Below are 21174 nucleotides of genomic sequence, written 5' to 3'. Positions count from 1 at the left end.
CAAGTGCCTTGCAGACTTCTGCACTGGACAAGTCACCCACCCCCAGGTTCTTGAGCCTCCCTGAACCTCTCTTCCTCTTGCTTTTCCCTACTGCCCAGGCTAATTTACTCTTTTCCTCTCCCTCTACATCTAGTCAAGCCCCTACCAAGACTGACCAGTTTCTTCCAACAAACATTTCCCGACTGTGCCCGCATTTCTTGTTTCTCTCTACTGGGGCAACTTTGCAGCCTCACTCCCACGGCCCTCCATGGCATCCCCAGAGTGGGCTCCAGAAAGTGTGAGGCCGAGAGAGTCATTTGCTCCCTCCCCTGCAGTGCCTGCTCATGTGCCCAGAGAATAAAGTCCAGATTCCTTGATGGAGCCCTACCTGCCACTCCAGCCTCACCTGCCCCAGTTCTCTGCCTCAATGAACCAGCAACACAGATCGGGCGGAATTCCTCATACCCACACCGCTGCCTCAAGCCTCCGGGCTTTTGTTCAGATTACATCTGTCATATGGACCACCCATCACCTGGCTAATCCAATTTATTCTCAGATACTACCTCCTCCAGGAAGCCTTCCCCAATTCACAACTCCCCAGCACCACCCAAAGCATCCTGCTCATAGCTCTGCCTTTCCACTTTCCATACTATGTGTCTTTTTTGAATCTGTTTCCCCCACTGAACCAAAACCAGTGCTGTGTTTTATTCACCAGTAAGCCCCAGCCCCTAGCCCTGAGACAGGGCACAGGGTAGATGCTCAGTAAACTGTGGTTGCACAAATGACTAACACATGGGTCCCACTCACCAGGGAGCCCTTTGGCAGGATATGGGCTGTGGGGGCCAGAGGATGTGTGAGGACGAAGCCTTCTCAGCAACTTGTATCGTTCTAGAAAGTTTTGGTGAGAGATCCTGGAAGCCAAAGCAGGCAGGAGAGAATTACTTCATCTGTGAGCCAGGTACATGGCTCAGGGCTAAACGGAAGGTATTCTATTTAATCCGTTCAACAACACAGCACGGTGCTGCCCTCCCTGAGTATCCCCGCTGAATGTGAATGTGGTTTTGGAGCAATTTCTAGGATCACTTGGTCGGAAGCCCATAAAGACCATTTAAAATGGGTCTGTTCTCCCTGCTGCCTTGGTCTACCAACACAAAGCATCTCTTGTGTTAGTAGGGGATCTGTGGGCTGCCTCCCTCCAAAGGGGCTGACAGGCCTCTCCCCAAACAACTGGACCACTGCTATGATGCAGACATGCTTGGCCACATCTCCCCTCTGACCTCTCCGACCCCACAGTCTCCTCTGCTTCCCCCAGATCTCCCTGCTCCCCATCAAGGCAACACTTCTCAAACAGCTGATGGCACCTGATATCTGCACTTCCTCCCAATTGCTTGTCAACCCTCCTGAGTCTGGCTTCTGTCCCCAACATTGTACCAATGTGGCTTTCGTCAGTCATCAGCGGGTACAAAATAGTGCACAATAAGTGAATGGATAAACGAATGGATGCTGCTCCCTAGTTCCCAGTTGACTTCTACAGACCAGCCTCTTTCTCTTCATCTCCACATCTCACTTTGGGTTGTGCAGGCTCTTGCCCCATGAGAGTCCCGAGCGCCACTCTGCACTGGCCCTGCACTGTGCCGAGATCGAGCCCACTCACCGGATGGGGAAGCCAGCAGCACTGATATGGATGGTCTCCACGAGGCCACAGGCCTCCAGCTGGCTCAGGACCTGCAAGGGTGGGGAGACAGGGTAGGCACCTGCAGCACGGGGCCAGCAGGCCAGAAATGCCATTCCTCTTAGCCCTTCTTAGGCCCTGGCCAGTGCCGAGCTGTAGGCTCTCGCAAGGCTTGGCTAATTGAGGGACCTTGAAAACAAATCTCCTGCAAGAAAGGGTCCCGGTGGTCCCAAGTCCCCCTCATCCAATGTGTGGCTTCTGATACAACTGAGGCAAGTGCTGTCCTGGCTCTGTCTCACTCACCCTGCCCTCAGTGTAGTCTCACTACCACACAGCCCCGCCCAGGCAAATTTCCAGTTTGGATTGTTTTCATTGTTTGCAGGCATTAGAGGGTGGTTCACAGCTGAGAGGCAGGGAAGATTATACTATAAAGATTCTTCTGTGACCTGAACCCAGGTCTTTACCACAGAACTAAGTTGTCCTGGCTACAAACCCAAAGGCCACATCTACCAGGCCACACCTTCAGCAGTGTCCAGCATTCACCCCTTATCCACATCCCTCAGAACCTGGAACCCCAAGAAAAGGGCAGTTGCTGGCTAGAATGCTTTTGTTAGATTAGAAAAAAATGATACTGGCTGAGTGCAGTGGCTCATGCCTGTAATCCTAGCACTCTGGGAGGCTGAGGCGGGCAGATGACCTGAGGTCAGGAGTTCGAGACCAGCCTGGCTAACATGGCGAAACCCCATCTCTACTAAAAAGACAAAATTTAGCTGGGTGTGGTGGTGTGCACCTGTAATCCCAGCTATTTGGGAGACTGAGGCAGGAGAATCACTTGAACTCGGGAGGTGGAAGTTGCAGTGAGCTGAGATTGTACCACTGCACTCCAGCCTGGGTGACAGAGTGAGGCTCCGTCTCAAAAAAAAAAAAAAAAAAAAAAAAAACAATACCTCCAGTGAGAAACAGCTGCACTGTAAGGGGACTGCATGGTGATGCAGACTTTCAGCTTATCACAAGAGACACCCATTCCTCTGCGCAGCTTCAGTCTCTCATCAGGGTACAAGGCTCAAAGAACAAGATGCACTGGAACTTACCTCCTGGCTAGGCTACCATGCACAGACTACACAACCATACATGCTTGCCCTGCCACAGCAAGGGAGATGGGTCCTCTCTCATGTCAGGCCTGGCTGGAGAGACCACCTTTGTTCACTCCATTTGGAGCAGATGTCCTGCCCTTCATCTCTCCAGGGCCTTGGCCAGATGGGGCTTGGTGCAAAGCAGCTTTGGTCCGGTGTTAATTACCTCCTCTTGGAGGAAGGTCTGTGCCTGACCCTGGCTGTTGGGCTTGATGCAGCGAATGTAGTGGGGCGTGGTGCTGTGTAGGACCTGCAGAAGCTGCTCCAGTGAGGCCTGCAGATGAGAGACCATGGGGTTAGGCAAGGAGAGGGGCTGCCCAGGGCCATCAGCTGGGCTCTGGTTAGTAACTACATCAAATGCCTCCAGCGGGCCTGGAACTTCCAGGATCCTGAGACCAGGAATCTCCTGTGCAGGGATGACTGTTGCAGGCTCTCAATGAGCCGGCTCAGAGCACATTCCTCTCCCGACTTCCCATGCTCCTCACCTCTGTCTTCAGGGACCCTTCTAAACCTGTGACCCTCCCTGACTGGTCTCCCTGAATCCAATCTCCTCCTCCTTCCCTGCCCCGCTTCTCCCCAGAGCAATCTTCTTAGGAAAGAATGATCTCAAAACTCCCTGCCATTCATTCAGCAACAACTGTTATCATTCAGCTCATCCTGTGTGCTGCAGGCTGTGCCACAGGCTGCCTGCTGCCATGTCAGAGCTCAGTCCAATGGGCCACACATGTTGGATGAACACCCTTGGGGGTGTGTCTGAGGCTGGGTAGGAAGGTGCTAATCAAACCTGGTTTTCTGTGTGCCTCCTCAAGGAGGTGGTGATAGAGCTAAAGTCTGAAGGATGAGAAGGACTAAACTAGGAAAAGGAGCATGGAGGATGGGAGTGAGGTGGAGCTGATGGGGCAGTGGTCAAGAGTATCCCAGGAAGGTGGGGTGGTACATGCAAGGGCTGAGGAGCGGTAGAAAGTAGACAATGTGAGAGAAGTGAGCGAGGGTAGGGTTAGAGCAGGAAGCTAGATAGCTGGGGATGAGCCAGGTCAAAGAAGTTCATGTAGCTGATCCTCTGCCCATGAGCACCCCACTGGCAGTGGGTGAGAGGCTGCATAGTGCCCCCATAGGCCCCTAGGCTTCCCATCATATACCTGATAGCCTATTTGTCTACTGTTTCTGTTTTCCACACTGAAGTATAAACTCCAGGGGACTGGGACCACATCTACTTGACTTGCCACTGCTCCCCAGCAAACAGTACCGATCCTGGCAGGTGCTCAATAAATATTCGTGAGACTGCAGAGTGAAGCAAGCACCTCCCATCAGCACATTAGACCCACCTTGAACTTGGATACCACGGTCAACACAGGGGCCCTGCTCTGGCCAGAGGGTTCCTCCTGGGTCTTCTCTTTGGGGTTAGTAGGAAATAGCCCCATGAGCAGGGAGTCCTGGGATTGCTGCAGGAGACTGGTCAGCTCAGGTGGGACAGGGTCCTGTTGAGAAATGGCAAGAGCAGCAGGTGAGGACAGGTGGAGCTTCTGCCCAGAACCATCCACTGCCCACCCAAGCCGCAGATGACAGGGCTTCCAGGTAAGACAGGGCCCAAGTCCAAGAGAAGGTCCCCGGGACGACCAGAGACCTGGAGACCCAGTCTAACAAGGGTGATCTCCAGGCAGGTCATGCTTGATTAGTGGAGACCTCAGGCAGGTGGGCCCAAGATGGTGATTCTGGATTCTGGGAGGAGGTTCAGGAGAGAAAGGACTCATGACGGGAAACTACTACGTCTGCATAGCAAAGACCCAGCATCTCGTTTCTCGCAGGCCCCACAGGGCACGGCCCAGCCCGTACCTTGTTTTTCTCCACCAGGCCTGCTGTGTGGTACCGCACAGGCCCCGCGTAATGCACCACAATGAAGCTGGGCTCCCGGCTGAGCTTATTGTGGCCCAGGCAGGGGCTACCTGCCAGGGCAGTCTCAATGCGTGTCTGGAGCTGGGCTGCGCTGCTTGGTCGATTGAGGCGGCATTCCTGTGGGATGGGAACAGGGGGTCAGCCACCAAAACGACAGTGTCTCACCACAACCCTCAGTCCCCACCCTGTGGCCCCCATGACAGCAGACATCACACAGGCATCATAGTGTCCCTAACAGGGAGGAAATATAGCAGTTAGCAAATCTATTTGGCAAACTGGGAGGAGAGAGGCACAGAGAGGAAACAGGATAATCACGAAGGCTTCAGAAAACCCAAAGGCCAACTCTGGTGCTTGGCTCATTAGCTGACCTCCCCACCTCATTTATGAGGGAGCAGATGCTGATGGGGCTCCCCTCAATGAGATCCAAACAGGCCTGGTTGTCCTGGTAGTTGACGAATGACCACTCCAGGCCCTCAACTGCATATTCCTCCTAAAGAACAAGGTGGGATGGGGTGGGAGAAGGCAGCTGTGGTCTGATGTCCTGACGAGCCACCCACGGCTGGCCTCGGTACCACAGCATATTCCAGAACAGCATCAAATAAACAAAAGTATATCAAAACATTACATTGTACTCCATATGTGCAATTATTATTTATCAGTTAAAAATAAAATAAGGAGGAACAAAAGGCTTCTAATCAGAACCTGGACTGGGACTGGAAGGTCAGGAAGGGATTGAGGATCCAAAATAAGGACCTGCCCCCTGCTCACCCCATCCCTCACCTGCTGGGCCCTTAGATAGTGAGCCACAAAGTGCTGCTGCAGCTTCTCATTGGCGTAGTTGATGCACAGCTGTTCTAGACTGTTGTCAGGAAATGACTCAAATCCATACACATCCAGCAGGCCTGGGAGGATGGCAGAGAACCCATGGGGCTACTGCAAGGAGCAGATGGGGGATAGGGGACCAAGGAATCCAGGGTGCCTGGGTCCCTGCCAATGCCTTATACTTGGCAGCCTGGGCATGAGGCTGAGTGAGCATGACACCCGTGGTGGGCAGAACATACCTTCCCCACGCTCTACCCAAGGTGGCTCCCATCTCCACCCCATTCCCCTGTAGAACTCAGAGCAGGCAGGAAACCCAAATGAAGTGTGAAGACAGCCCAGAGCATTGGGCCCATTTTTGAGTATGAATTCTCTGGTTCTGATAGGCACCTCCTGTGAGGAAACCAGGTTCCAGGCAACATTTTGTGTTAAATCTAGTTTGGAAGGCATTGATCTCACCAGCCAATTTGGTGCCTAGAATTCCACCATTCCATGAGCAAACTGCACTGGTACCTTTAAGCTTTATTTCCTCCTATAACTGACTGTCCCACCTAGAGTTATAACCGTGTTGACCTCCCTCAGTCATGTCCTCCAAGTCCCTTCTTTTTTTTTCCCCCTGAGATAGGGTCTTGCTCTGTTGCCCAGGCTGGAGTGTAGTGGTGTCATCATAGCTCACAGAAGCCTTAAACTCTTAGGCTAAAGTGATCCTCCCACCTCGGTCTCCCGAGTAGCTGGGACTACAGGCATGTAGCACCATGCCTGGCTAACTTTTCTGAGATGGGGTCTTGCTATATTGCCCAGGCTGGTCTCCCTTCTGGCCTCCAGTGATCCTCCTATTTTAGCCTCCCAAAATGTTGGGATTACAGATATGAGCCACTGTGCCAGCCTCCAAAGTCCCTCTAATTCAGCTCTTTCCTCCATCCCCCACTACTCTCCTGCAATTAGAACTGGGTCTCTGGGGAGAAAAAGGGCTCTTTCAGACAAGGCACTGTTGAGCCTGTCTGGAGAGTTATGAACTGCTCAGATGCAGGTGCAGGAGAGCAGAGATCTTGCCCTATGCTGGCAGGCAGATGCAAGAGGAGACACGGGTACAAAAAAGGGAAAGGAGCTGCCCAGAGTCACACAGTGGATCCAGCGCTCCTGCCTCTCCATCCAGAGCTTTATTGCTCTTTTTCTGGAGTGCTCCCAGCACAGTGAGCCCTTGCTACCTATGAAAGTGGTCCATGAGTCGGTGTCTGCACAGATGCTGCTGTTGATCACTGATACCAGCCAGTCAAACAGCCTGTTGGGGGAAGAGAGTGGACTCTGGTGAGAGAGGGTCTGGCTGAGTCAAAGGGGTGGTAAAATTGCTCCCCCAGTCAGGGTGCTACAACCTGGAGGGCCCTTGTATTCTGAGCCTGATAGGTCAGAGGCCAAATCTTCTCCTCTTGCTTCCAGCCCATCACGTCTTGACCTACTACAGATGAAGGCTATGGGCATGCATGTTCCCAGGTACACACAAACCTGGCATGTCCTTCCGGGAAGATTGAGCACAGGACAAGCTCAACTCCTAGGCTGGGCAGGGAATGGGTCTACGTCAGTCACATGGTTCGAGACCCAGTTAGTGTCTTGGGAAGGGGCAGATGGGCCTGGGTGTGGTTTGTAAATAACTGAGTTCATTGAACACCCCTGCAAAACTCTACCTGTGGAGCCCAGAGCTCAAGGCCCCGCCATAGCCCCCAACGCAGTTCTGCACAAGTGGGCCCCCAGTCCTGAGGTCAACAATGGCATCCTCCACTCTAGAACCGGCCCCAGCCCAGAGAAGACGAGGCTACCACACAAGATACTCACACGTACAACACTATACAGGGGTTTCTTCCTCACAATTTTACTTAAAGTAATTGCTCTGCAACTTTTTTCACTTCAGTAAATAAAATGGCTCTTTTTGCAACAGGGGCTGTGCAAACGTCCTGTGGTCAGAAGCTCACTCTGTGTTCATCACACTTTATCTGCTCATCTTGTAGTGACTTGTAGGCAAAGGCTTTAAAAGTCTTTGACCTCAAATTGTGACGTGAAATTGGCTTTCAGGCAGTGGTAACTAGTCTCTTGCTGAAATGGATTTAATCTGGCCCCAGGTGCCCTGGGCCATTTTCAACTCAGACGATCTTGTTCCCCCAGCAGAGCTTCTCAGGCTCTTGGCTCTTTGTGGCATTTATGAAAGCAGGGGACCCTCTCCTCAGAAAGGTGCCCAAGGTCTCATGTGTATATGCACACACATATACCCATTTTGGCTCATCTCAGAGGATTATAGGCCCCTGAAGCCCTTAGAAGGCCTGCTGAAGAATCTCAGAACTCAAAGTGAGAAATCATCCTTAACCACATGGACAGAGGGTGGAGGTACCCATGTAACCTACCAGAAAAGGACAGGACCCCACCTCCACCACTGTGCTACATGCTGTGGGATGAGCTTCTGGCTTTACCACAATCTATCAAACTCCTAGGTGATGTACAAGGGCACAGGGAGAGACAGAGAGGCCCATTCATCCAAGGATCTGAAGCTGGAACTGCGAAAGTTCTAAATCACCTTTGGGGCCTGCTTTGCCAGCAGAGAGCTGAGGCTTTCTTCACCTTGCTGAGGCTAAAGCAGGCTCCTGAACTTTAATAATGAGCTGAATCCTGGTCAGGAATGTAGCAACTTCCCCACTCAGAAAGAGGCCACAGGTGCTGCTTGGGGAATACCTGGGAGCCGTGCCCTGCTGTGTCCAGGGGTTTGAGGAGCAGGGAGAGGAACCAGTCTGTCTTATCCCCTACCCTGGGCCTGTGCCTATTGCCTGATGTTGTCTGGCCCAACTCCGGACAGGAAAAGCACCTGTTGGGAGGGCAGGGGCCAGAGTAACTGCTCACCGTGAGTAGATCAGTTTGGCCAGGCAGTCTCTGCGGGTGTCACACTCGGTTTGGGGGCAGGGCTTCCGGAACACCTGCTGCTGCCTTCCTGCCCTGATGGTTCTAATCTGCACCGTCTCCAGCAGCACGTCCTCTGGGAGCCCCAGCAGCAATGCTGCCGTCCTGACAGAGCCTGGAAGGGGCGAATCCTCTTTAGGCAAATCACTCTCCATCCAGTCCTCTTCATGAGGCACTGTGAAGTCATCACAGCGGGATCATGACTTGCCCAACTGGACAGAAGAAACCTAAGTTCTGATCAGTGAAGTGACTCACCAAAGGACTCCATAAGCGGCAGTCAGAACTCAAACCCAGCACTTCCATGTACCAGTCATGCTGCCGCGTACGGGACAAATCACTTTACAAACCTCTGACCCATTTTCTTATCTTTAAGATGGGGACGATACTGTCTGCCTCACCAGACAGGGTGAGGAATAAATGATTCAGGGCCAGGCCCTACAGTGGGTGGCTTAAGCAAGGGCATCAGATTCCAATTTTTACCATCCGGCCTTGCACCCAACCCCAGCAATGCTGGCGACCTTCCAGAAAGGGCCTGCCCTATCCCACACCCCTGCCCCTCACACTTGGCATCATCCATTGGCTGGCAGGGCTGGGCTTCATCCTCGGAGGCAGCAAACTGGATATTGCCAAGGTGCAGCAGTCCAGCTAGGACCTAGGGGGAAGAAAAGGATGGATGGGAGCAGGAGAGGGCGTGAGCTGGGCCTACTCTGGGAAGAGCCATTCTGCTGAGTACAATCACAGCAGAAGGGCAGCACCCGATCATGGCCCGTGTGCCCATCTCTGCCAGGCACAATTGTATGCAAGTTACATGCATTGCCTCATTGCATCTTTTCAACAACCTGTAAGGTATGTGCTATGCCACTGCCTGTGATAGAGATGAGACTGAGGACACATGCTTCCTGAGGGGAAAGGCGGGATGAGAATCCAGGCTGACTTCAGATGTCTCCTGGGGCAGCCCGTGGGCCCCCATGCCTGCCCACCCTCTACCTCTCTGCCCCCTGCTTTCTAGGAATAGACTGGTGGCTGGGGGCAGGGCTGCTTCTGTGTGCCTGCTGGAGGCTTGTTTCTGCTTCCTTGAGCCCTTTCCCACTGCCAGGCTTCTGAGAGCCCAGCCTGCTGGAATAATTGTGACCTCAGTCTGTGTGTGATGGGTGCCCCTTTGCCTTTGCACTCAGCGTTCCAGACAGACAAGACCCCAGGGGCTATAGACAGAAGCTCCCCTCACCCCGCCAATGCCCAGCAACTTCAAAACCCTCAGACCCAGCTGGGCATTGTGGCTCATGCTTGTAATCCCAGCACTTTGGGAGGCTGAAGCAGGTGGATCACTTGAAGTCAGAAGTTTAAGACCAGCCTGGCCAATATGGTGAACCCCCATCTCTACTAAAAATACACACACACACACACACACAAGATTAGCTGGGTGTGGTGGCACATGCCTGTAATCCCAGCTACTTTGGAGGCTGAGGTAGGAGAATCACTCGAACCTGGGAGGAGGAGGTTGCAATGAGCTGAGATTGTGCCACTGCACTCCAGCCTGGGCAACAAGAGCGAAACTCCATCTCAAAACAACAACAACAAAAAACCAACCTCAGACCTGACACAGGGACCCTACCCACCATTCCTGTATGGTCCCAGGCAGGTCTCCTCCGTGTGCTACTGGTCTTCCAGCCACAACTTGCTCCAGAAGACTGCCATGTCCACCAGGCAGAAGGGCTATAGCAGAGGGTCATGCCACCCCCAAAGCACTCCTGCTCCGACTGCCAGTGTTGTCCACTTATCCTGGGCTTGTCCCCAGGTGCTGTCCTTCTGTGAAGCTCTTACCTTGCAGTGTCTGAGCAGCCCCCATCTGCAGGTAAGGGTCACTTTCCACTGCATTGCTACCTCCCTGCAGTAGCATCCCTGTCTCGACTGCCAGCCCATGCTATCTATTCCCTCCTGCTGCTCTAGAGGGTGAGGAAGATCAGAGGAAGCAGTCAGCTCTGTCAGCAAAGACAGAAGGGAGGCCCCCTTAGTGCGGCTGAGAGGAGCCCAGCTCACCTGGGTCAGTCTCATGTACCAGAGGACGATGGGGCACAGGTAGGGGGAAGACAGAGAGAGTGGGAATTTGGAATTACTATGTCTGGTACTCTGTATCACCACTTAGTGGTATCTGACCTTGGGCACATCACTTTACCTCTCTGGTTTTCTCAGGCATAAAGGGAAATAAACACACACAGAGGACTGTTGAAAAAACTAAGTGAGCAGAGAGGTGTGAACATGACTTGTAAGTTTTAATGTACTAGACAAGTGAGCGGTAGCACTAGTTCTCTCTTCTGATGATCCAGGACCTTGCTCTCTGCCCCCATGGATCACTTACTGCATTCTGTACTCTTAGCACTGTGTACGCATCACTGTTCCTTATTACCCGGCCACCCGACCACCTGGTCTCCAGCCTCAGCAGAACAGAGAGGTGGCTGATTCCTTGGAGGTAGCACAGAGGGGCCCAAAGTCCTAGATGCTCAGGGAAAGACCAACTCCAAGTCCAGGGAACGGCTCTATGAAAGGGGCTGCCCATCATCTCTCCCAAACATAAATGGCACGGCTTTTCTTCTGACCTTAAAGATGTTGTTCTGGGTAGGGGTGTCAATGCCCAAATGGAGCATAGCCTCTCTGGTCACCTCAAAACAATCCTCTGAAAAAGAATCCAAGTCACAGCCCACTGTCAGGGCCAGAGGTCAGCAGCAGCAGCAAGATGTGAGGGAGGCAGGCTCTGTAGAGAGTGGGTGGGTGATGCTGGGCCAGCGCAAGGTGCTGGATGGGGCTCCTCTTACCTTCTAAGCTCCTCTCTGGGTTGGGCAGCCAGGAGAAGGCAGCTCCCTCAGGGAGGTGCCACTGGAGTCTCTCGTCCTCACTGGCTCCTTTGCAAATCTGTGGAGAAGGGTAGGTGGGAGGCTGGGTAGAGGGTCTGAGAAAAGCCCAGACCTGCATAAGCATGGGATTGGGATGAGAGGAGTGAGAGATGGTAGCAACATCACAAGGCTCAGAGGTCCCTGCAGAGAGCCCAGGGCAGGTACGGGGGCAAAAGATGCTGTCAACATAGTCCTAGATGTCTCCAACCTGATGCAAAAAAACCCTGCTCTGGGGAAACCTGCAGTCTGATGAAGAAAGGACACTTCCTGCCCAGGGAGCCCCTTGTCTTGACTCGGGAGGCATACTTATCACCTAAGCATGCTCCGATTCTGAGAGTAAGGGAGACATCTTATCCATGCCTTGCAGGACTCCCAGTCTGATGGAAAAGGCACAACTCTAGGGAAGCCCTTATTCTGTTAGAGACAGATGCCATTGTAGGAGAGCCCTTAGAATGATAAGGGTGACACAGCTTCCACCCTAGAGATGCAGTCCCGGCCTCAAGGACCTTCTGGTCTGATGGAGAGGTAAAACATGCCCCCAGGCCACAACTGTGCTGGGAGTCAAGGCACAGTGTGAGGCAGAAATGTTGCACATAAAGTCTGCAGAAGAAAGTGGTGGCTCCAGGCCGGGCGCGGTGGCTCAAGCCTGTAATCCCAGCACGTTGGGAGGCCGAGACAGGCGGATCATGAGGTCAGGAGATCGAGACCATCCTGGCTAACACGGTGAAACCCCGTCTCTACTAAAAAAAAATACAAAAAAAAAAAAAAAAACTAGCCGGGCGAGGTGGCGGACGCCTGTAGTCCCAGCTACTTGGGAGGCTGAGGCAGGAGAATGGCGTAAACCCGGGAGGCGGAGCTTGCAGTGAGCTGAGATCCGGCCACTGCACTCCAGCCTGGGCGACAGAGCGAGACTCCGTCTCAACAACAACAACAACAACAACAACAAAAAAAAAAAAAAAAAAAAAAAAAAAAAAGAAAGTGGTGGCTCCATCAAAAGCTAGGTGAAGGAGCTAGGCATGGAGAACTCTGGGGGGTGGGGGGTTGAAAGACACAGACCCATCCCTGCCCTGCATCTGGGGGGCTGTGGGCTCCACTTTGCACAAACCTGATAGAAGATGTGGAAGTTCCTCTCACTGGAAGCCTGGCAGGCCACTCGAGTTTTCTCTAGGAGGTAGGTCTGGACTGCAGCTCCAGTCATCTGCTGAGCCCTGGGGCACACACAGGCCAGAGCTCATTAGCTGCCCATTTATTCCATAGCCATGTCTGGCAATTTGGGTGTGCCAGATTGCCTGCCACCTGGCAACTCCCCTCCAAGCTCTTCACTTAGCCAATGGGCATTGAGGGGTGGGGACCACTCAGAATATCCTTGGGTGTCCTGGAATATTCCCCTGCATCGAGCTCAGGTGGGCAGGGCCAAGGTCTCTGCACATCACTTTGCTCTACCCCAAGACAGGAGTCGAAGTCCCAGCTTCAAGCTCAGGCATATGGTCCAAAGAGGTGGCAATTTAGCTAGAAGTCTCTGAGCAAGAGTAGAAGCCAGGAGGAACCCAGGCCTGAATAAGCACACTGCCCCAGGGTACCCTAGAGGGAAAGGAGCTATAGTTCTCCAGGTACAAAGATCACCCTCAGAGCTCACACCTGAGGTAAAGGGCAATCACCTGGAGGAGCAGGGTTTTTGCCCATAGGGGTGGCCCAGGCCAGATACCACCCCAGCCACTTTCAACCTCCTCAATCCCATCCTCCCACTAGCCAGGGCGACAGCAGCTATTACCTGTTCAGCTGGAGCTGGATGAACTTTCCAAAGCGACTGCTGTTGTTATTCCTCAGCGTACATGCATTCCCTACAGATCACACCAATGTTTATTTCACTCCTCTGGGTTTGCAGAGTCCTCATAAGCCAAAGTGGCTGCAGGTCTCTGGAGGTCACGTTCCTGTGCTCAAGTCACCTAAAGGCCCCTTTGTTGGTTTTCATGTCATAGGGGACAGCACTAGAAAATGGGCCCTCATGCTTTAGCAAGTGGGATTCAGGGGAGTCAGAAGAACTTCCTGGCAAGAAATTGGAATGAGCACGCCTAGGCAGTCAGGGACTGTCTTCGTTAAAGGGAAAGGTCAAAAACAATCAGCTGTCACTATTGACTTTACATAGGAAGGCAATCTGGGTTCCAGTGCCAACACAAACACTAATCGCCTTGTATCCCACGACAAGTGCCCTTCTTTGAACCATGAGGAAACTGGATAGATGGAATTTGCACGAGCTAAGCCACCAGGTCTTCTCCAGTACGACTGTTATGTGTGCCTAGGCTGGAGCGAGGAAGAGGACTGAACGACATCACCTCTGTTAGAATGATGCCGAGGAGTACCAGGGAGTAGGCTGGGGATCTGAGGCAGTGAAGGATACACTCATCCTCCAACCCCACCCAAGAGAGGGTCTCAAAGCACTGCCCCTCTTCCCGGAAGGTGGAAAACCCCAGAGGAAATGGGACTGAGATACTGTGCAAAGGAGCCCGAGCTCACCAAAAGCCTCCATGACAGGGTTGGAGTTCAGGATCCTCTGTTCTATCCTCTCTGCAATCTTGTGGGTCTCCCAAGATGCGGGTGAGGGGGCCACCACAGCATAGAACTTCATTAGGCAGCGAGACGTCCATGTCTGTGGCAGAAACAGCCCTGTGGGAGCTGTATCTAGGTTCCTGCCCACTTCTGAGCCTGCCTGAAAACAGTGCCCACCAGAGCTTTCTTCTCCACCAGTGTGTTGCTGACTAAATGGGTGAAGGCAGAATTCAACCCTGGCCTCAGGCAAAGCACTTCCTCTACCTGTGTTTGTAAAATGGGGGTATACATCTGTTTCTCCCAGCTCTGTGACAGACACTGAGCTATCGAGGCTTTCTGTGTATGTGTTTTTGCAAACTCTGCAAAGGTGTGATTATACAATTGTTTATAAAATGATGAAACCAAAGCACAGAAATTTAAAAATTTATTAAAGATCATGTATCTACTCAATGACAGGGCTCCAATTTATACTCAAGCAGTCTAATTTTTTTTTTTTTTTTGAGACAGAGTCTCGGCCTGTCTCCCAGGCTGGAGTGCAATGGCACAATCTCGGCTTACTGTAACCTCTGCCTCCTGAGTTCAAGTGATTCTCCTGCCTCAGGCTCCTGAGCAGCTGGGATTATAGGTATGCGCCACCACACCTGGCTAATTTTTTGTATCTTTAGTAGAGACGGGGTTTCACCATGTTGGCCAGGCTGGTCTCGAGCTCCTGACCTCATAATCCGCCCACCTCAGCCTCCCAAAGTGTTGGGATTACAGGCGTGAGCCACTGCACCTGGCCCCAGGTATTCTAATTTTAAAATTCATACTCTCGGCCGGGCACAGTGGCTCACGCCTGTAATCCCAGCACTTTGGGAGGCCGAGGCGGGTGGATCACAAGATCAGGAGATCGAGACCATCTTGGTTAATACGGTGAGACCCCGTCTCTACTAAAAATACAAAAAAATTAGCCGGGCGTGGTGGCAGGTGCCTGTAGGCTGAGGCAGGAGAATGGCGTGAGCCCAGGAGGCGGAGCCTGCAGTGAGCCGAGATCACACCACTGCACTCCAGCCTGGGCCACAGAGCGAGACTCCGTCTCAAAAAAAAAAAAAAAAAATTCATACTCTTTTATTCTTAATCAGCTGAAGTGAGGTATACTTTCATTTTAACTTCTAATTGTTTGTGGCTAAGACATAGAAATACACTTAATCTTTACATATTGAGACCTTGTATCCTATCACCTCACTAAATGCTCTACAACTTTTTAGTTGTAGTAAGGTGGCAACTTACTGTGCAGATTCTTTAGATTTTTCTTTGGGATCAGGGATGTTTCTATCTTCTGAAAGAATTTATGTAGAACTGCTAACACTTCTTCCTTAAATGTTTGGTAGAATTCACAAGTGAAGCCACCAGGGCCAAGAGTTTTCTCTGTGGGAAGGCTTTTAACTATGACTTCAATTTCTTTCAGAAATAGGGGCTATTCAGGTTCTTTTTCTTCTTATGTGATCTTCAGCATTTTGTTTTTCAAACTATTTCTCCATTTCATCTAAATCGTGTAATTTCTTGACATAAAGTTATTAAAAATATTACTGTAAGATCTGTAGTGATGTCTACTCTTTCATTCCTGATATAGCTGATTTACATCTTTTTTCTCTTTTTATAAGTCTGACTGGAGAGTTACCATTTTTTTTTTTCTTTTTGAGACAAAGTCTTGCTCTGTTGCCCAGGCTGGAGTGCAGTGGCATGATCTCAGCTCACTGCAACCTCTCCTTCCTGGGTTCAAGTGATTCTCCTGCCTCAGCCTCCTGAGGAGCTGGGATTACAAGTGCTCATGACCACACCCAGCTAATTTTTGTATTTTTAGTAGAGACAGGCTTTCACCATGTTGGTCAGGCTGGTCTCTAACTTCTGACTTCAGGTGATCCACCCGCCTTGGCCTCCTAAAGTGTTGGGATTACAGGTGTGAGCCACCGCACCCAGGGAAAGTTATCATTTTATTTATCTTTTCAGAGAAAAGTCTTTTATTTCATTACATTTTTTTCTATTTTATTCACCTTCACTTTTTCCCTTCTTATGCATACTTTATTTTGTTTTCCTCTAGCTTCTTAAGGTGTGCCACAGACTGAATTGTGTTCCCCTCAAATTCATATTTTGAAGCCCTCACTCCTAATGTGACTGCATTTGGAGATGGGATCTTTGGGAGGTAATTAAGGTTAAATAAGGTAATGAGGCCAGGTGCAATGGCTCACGCCTGTAATCCCAGCACTTTGGGAGGCTGAGGCGGGTGGATTGCCTGAGGTCAGGAGTTCAAAACCAGCCTTGACCAACATGGTGAAAACCCTGCCTCTACTAAAAATACAAAAATTAGCTGGGTGTCATGGCATCACCTGTAATTCCAGCTACTAGGGAGACTGATGCAGGAGAATAGCTTGAACCTGGGAGACGGAGGTTGCAGTGAGCTGAGCTCGCACCGTTGCACTCCGGCCTAGGCAACAACAGCGAAACTGTCTCAAAAAAAGAAAAAAAAAAAAAGGTAATGAAGATGTTGTGCTTTATTAGTTCAAAATATTTTCTAATATCAACTTGGTAATGAAATTACAGAAAAGGCTGGACGCAGTGGCTCACGCCTGCAATTCCAGCAATTTGGGAGGCCGAGGTGGCAGATCACTTGAGGCCAGGAGTTTGAGACCAGCCTGGCCACCACAGTGAAACTATAACGTCTCTACTAAAAATACATAGTCTCCCTACTAAAAATACAAAAATTAGCTAGGTGTGGTAGCAGGCATTTGTAATCCCAGATACTCGGAAGACTGAGGCAGGAGAATCACTTGAACCCAGGAGGCGGAGGTTGCAGTGAGCCGAGATCACACCACCACACTCCAGCCTGGGCCAGAGTGAGATTCCATCTCAGGAAAAAAAAAAAAAAAAAAAAAAAGAGAGAGATATATATGTATCTGTCTCTGTCTCTTTAGAAGATAATCACTGTAAGGCAAAAATGGTAACAATGTTTATATGATAGCATGGCATCATTTAAACGCTGAATCTAATCAAAGGCAATAAATAAAAAGGAACTAAGATCACATGGAACAATTTAAAAAATAACAAGATGGGCCGGGCGCGGTGGCTCACGCCTGTAATCCCAGCACTTTGGGAGGCCGAGGCAGGCGGATCACGAGGTCAGGAGATAGAGACCATCCTGGCTAACACGATGAAACCCCGTTTCTACTAAAAATACAAAAATTAGCTGGGCGTGGTGGCGGGCACGAGTAGGTAGCAGTCCCAGCTATTTGGGAGGCTGAGGCAGGAGAATAGCATGAACCTGGGAGGTGGAGCTTGCGGTGAGCCGAGATCACGCCACTGCACTCTGGCCTGGGGGACAGAGCGAGACTCTTGTCTCAAAAAAATAAAAAATAAAAAATAAAAAAAATTTTTTAAAAATAAAAATAAAAAATAACAAGATGGTAGATTTAAACCCAGGCATAGTGATATATCGATATATAGATATATATATATATACACCTTTTTTTTCTTTATAGTATCATTGTGATTTTATCTTTGACCCATAGGATATTTAGAAGTGTGTTGTTTAATTTCCCAATGTTTTAGGACTTTCTAGGTGTCTTTGTTATTTATTTCTAGTTCAATTCTATTCAGGTCAAGGAACGTAGTTTGTGTCATTTTAATCTTTTTTTTTTTTTTTTTTTTTTTTTTGAGGGAGTCTCACTTGCCCTGTGTGAGTAAACTGGGACTACAGGCACAAGCCACCATGCTTGGCTAATTTTTGTATTTTTTTTGTAAAGATGGGTTTTCCCCACATTTACCAGGCTGGTCTAAAACTTAAGCAATCCACCAGCCTTGGCCTCCCAAAGTGCTGGGATTACAGGCGTGAACCATTGTGCCTGGCCTCAAAATGTAGTTTTGATTTTACGTATTTTTCCTTTCAATGATAGCAGATTTTACTTCATGTATTTTGAAACTGTAATTAGGTACACACCTGTTTAGAACTGTTTTCTTGATGAATTTATCATTATGAAATGTCTCATCTTATCCTTAGTAATATTGCTTGTTCTAAAATCGTTGTTCCATATTAATGTAACCACTTCAGCTTTCCTTTATGTGTGTTAGGATGTTATATTTTTTTCCATCCATTTAGTTTGAACTTATCCACGAGTAGACCACTTATATTTATCGTAATTGTCACTATGCCTGGGTTTAAATCTACCATCTTGTTCTTTAAATTGTTCCATGTGATCTTAGTTCCCTTTTTTCTTTCACTGCCTTTGATTAAATTCAGCATTTTAATGATTCCATTTTATCATATAAGCATTGTTACCATTTTTGCCTTAGAGTGATTATCTTCTAAAAAGACAAAAATAAAAATAAAAGATTTTACATCTGTGATGCTAAAACGTACCCCTTTGTGTAGATCCAAATATTTATCTGGTTTTCATATTATTTTGGACTAAAGAATTTCCTTTATCATTTCTTGCAGTGCAGTCTGCACACAATGAATTCCCTCAACTTCTATTTGTCTGAAAAGTCTTTATTTCAGTTTCATTGTTGAAAAATACTTTTGCAACAGAATTCTAGGTTGACAGATTTTTCTTTTTCTTTTAGCACTTTAAAGGTGTCACTATTATCTGCGGGCTTTGCAGTTTTTGTCAAGATTCCTATTGTCATTCTTATCTTTGTTCCTTTTTATGTAATATTTATTTTCCTGGCTTCCTTTAAGATTTTTTTTTTCCTTTTTTTTGTGACAGAGTTTCACTCTGTCACCCAAGCTGGAGTACAGCGGCACGATCTTGGCTCACTACAACTTCCTCCTCCTGGGTTCAAGCAATTCTCCTGCTTCAGCTCCCAAGTAGCTGGGATTACAGGCACCTACCACCATGCCTGGCTAATTTTTTGTATTTTTAATAGAGACGGGATTTCACCATGTTGCCCAGACTGGTCTCAAACTCCTGACCTCAAATGATCCACCTGCCTCAGCCTCCCAAAGTACTCAGATTACAGGCGTGAGCCACTGCACCCAGTCCTTAAGATTTTTTTCTTATATTTAGTTTTCAGCACTTTGACCATAATGTGCCTAAATGTGTTTTCTTTGTATTCATTCTACTTAATATTTTTTGAGCTTCTTGGATCTGTGCTTGCATTTTTGGTTAATTTTGTAAAAATATTACTTTTGACCTATGTCCTCTCTCTACTCCTAGGACACCAATTACAAGTACAGTTGACCCAGGCCGGGTGCGGTGGCTCAAGCCTGTAATCCCAGCACTTTGGGAGGCCGAGATGGGCGGATCACGAGGTCAGGAGATCGAGACCATCCTGGCTAACATGGTGAAACCCCGTCTCTACTAAAAATACAAAAAACTAGCCGGGCGAGATGGCGGGCGCCTGTAGTCCCAGCTGCTCCAGAGGCTGAGGCGGAGCTTGCAGTGAGCTGAGATCTGGCCACTGCACTCCAGCCCCGTCTCAAAAAAAAAAAAAAAAACAAAAAACAAAAAACTAGCCGGGCGTGGTGGCGGGCGACTGTAGTCCCAGCTACTTGGGAGGCTGAGGCAGGAGAATGGCGTAAACCCAGGAGGCGGAGCTTGCAGGGAGCTGAGATCCGGCCACTGCACTCCAGCCTGGGTGACAGAGCGAGACTCCGTCTTAAAAAACAAACAAACAAACAAACAAAAAAAAACACAAGTACAGTTGACCCTTGAACAGCACGTGTTTGAACTGCATGGGTCCATTTATACGTGGGCTTTTTTCAATAAATCTCTCCTGCCTCCCCTTCTATTATACTTCCACTACCTCTGCCACCTCTGAGACAGCAAGACCAAGCAAGACTGTCCTCTTCCTCCTCAGCCTACTCAAAGTGAAGATGACGGTGATGAAGACCTTTATGAGGATCCACTTTAATTTACGTGGTAAATGTATTTCTTCCTTATGACTTTCTTAATTTCACTTCTCTAGCTTATTTCTTTGTAAGAATGCAGTATATAAGACATATAACATACAAAATACGTACTGACTGTAATGTTACTTGTAAGGTTTCCAGTCAACAGTAGTTAATCAGCAGTTAAACTATATGCAGATTTTTCAACTGCGTGGTGAGTTGGTGCCCCTAACCTCTGCATTGTTCAAGGGTCAATTATATGGCAGACCATTTGATATTGTACTACAGTTCTTGGATGCAATTTTGTCTTTGTTTTTCAATTTGGATAATTTCTATTTACCAACTGTCAAGTTCACTAATGCATTCTTTTGCATGTCTAGTTTGTTGATAAGCCCAAAGAATTATTTATCATGTTTTAAATTTTTATCATCTCCATTTGATTCTTTATAGTTTCCACCTCTCTGCTGCAGAGATTGGAGGAAAATTTTCTGGACACACCAATAAGCTCATGGGAAAAGTTACGGCTGTTCAGGGTCCCACAAGTTTAAAAAGCTACCTACAGTGAGACCCCACTGGTTGACAATCTTGTCCATAAACAAAGATTCTAATCAGTTGCTTAATGCCTTATTTTCAAATATGAACAGATACTCAATGATCATTAACTATTTCATAAGCCTCTTTTATGTGAAATGACAAATATCATAAATGTTAGAAAAAAACTAGAACTCAGAATTACAATTTTTAACAAATATTCAAAGTTACGAAGAATTGGAAGGTAAAGAAGCAAATATCTCCCACAAGATCAAAATAATAAAGAGAAAGGAAGATAGGTGAGAAAAATATGAATATTAGACAACTAACGAAATTTCCTAACAGAAGTTCCAGAAGGAGAAAACAGGGGAGGAAATTATTAGATATAATACAAAAATACTGAGTTTCCAAGTTAAAAAAGACCCACACAAAGTACCCAGCTTAATAAATGAAGAAAGGCCATATCACAACACAGCACTGTGAATTTTAATACCTAAAAGCTTTTGGGAAAAAAAAAAAATCACCATTACGGACTGGGACTCTCAACAGCAATATATGAAAATAAAACTTCAGCCAGGCACAGTGGCTCACGCCTGTAATCCCAGCACTTTGGGAGGCCAGGGTGGGCGCATCACAAGGTCAAGAGATTGCGATCATCCTGGTCAACATGGTGAAACCCCATCTCTACTAAAAATACAAAAATTAGCTGGGCGTGGTGGTGCACGCCTGTAGTCCTGGGTACTCGGGAGGCTGAGGCAGGAGAATTGCTCCAACCTGGGAGGCGGAGGTTGCAGTGAGCCGAGACTGTGCCACTGCACTCCAGCATGACAACAGAGCAAGACACTATCTCAAAAAAAAAAAAAAAAAAAAAGAAAAGAAAAAGAAAAAGGAAAAAAAGAAAAGAAAATC

The 21174-nt window shown here is 48.7% G+C and overlaps 1 protein-coding gene across 1 annotated transcript in view; it reads right to left on the bottom strand.

Moving 5' to 3' along the window:
* Window positions 1-21174, bottom strand: part of MYO19 (myosin XIX) — a 42697-nt gene that overhangs the window by 7073 nt on the left and 14450 nt on the right. The window contains 15 exon segments of the mRNA XM_030923064.1: window positions 787-890; window positions 1634-1704; window positions 2951-3058; window positions 4110-4262; window positions 4618-4794; window positions 5054-5167; window positions 5458-5579; window positions 6705-6778; window positions 8380-8551; window positions 8998-9088; window positions 11031-11107; window positions 11247-11343; window positions 12430-12532; window positions 13096-13165; window positions 13839-13971. Of these exon segments, the coding sequence (XP_030778924.1) occupies window positions 787-890; window positions 1634-1704; window positions 2951-3058; window positions 4110-4262; window positions 4618-4794; window positions 5054-5167; window positions 5458-5579; window positions 6705-6778; window positions 8380-8551; window positions 8998-9088; window positions 11031-11107; window positions 11247-11343; window positions 12430-12532; window positions 13096-13165; window positions 13839-13971 (1666 nt within the window).

This window comes from Rhinopithecus roxellana, chromosome 19 (assembly GCF_007565055.1).
Source record: "Rhinopithecus roxellana isolate Shanxi Qingling chromosome 19, ASM756505v1, whole genome shotgun sequence".
Taxonomy (NCBI): domain Eukaryota; kingdom Metazoa; phylum Chordata; class Mammalia; order Primates; family Cercopithecidae; genus Rhinopithecus; species Rhinopithecus roxellana.
This window is presented reverse-complemented; position numbering and strand designations above follow the sequence as displayed.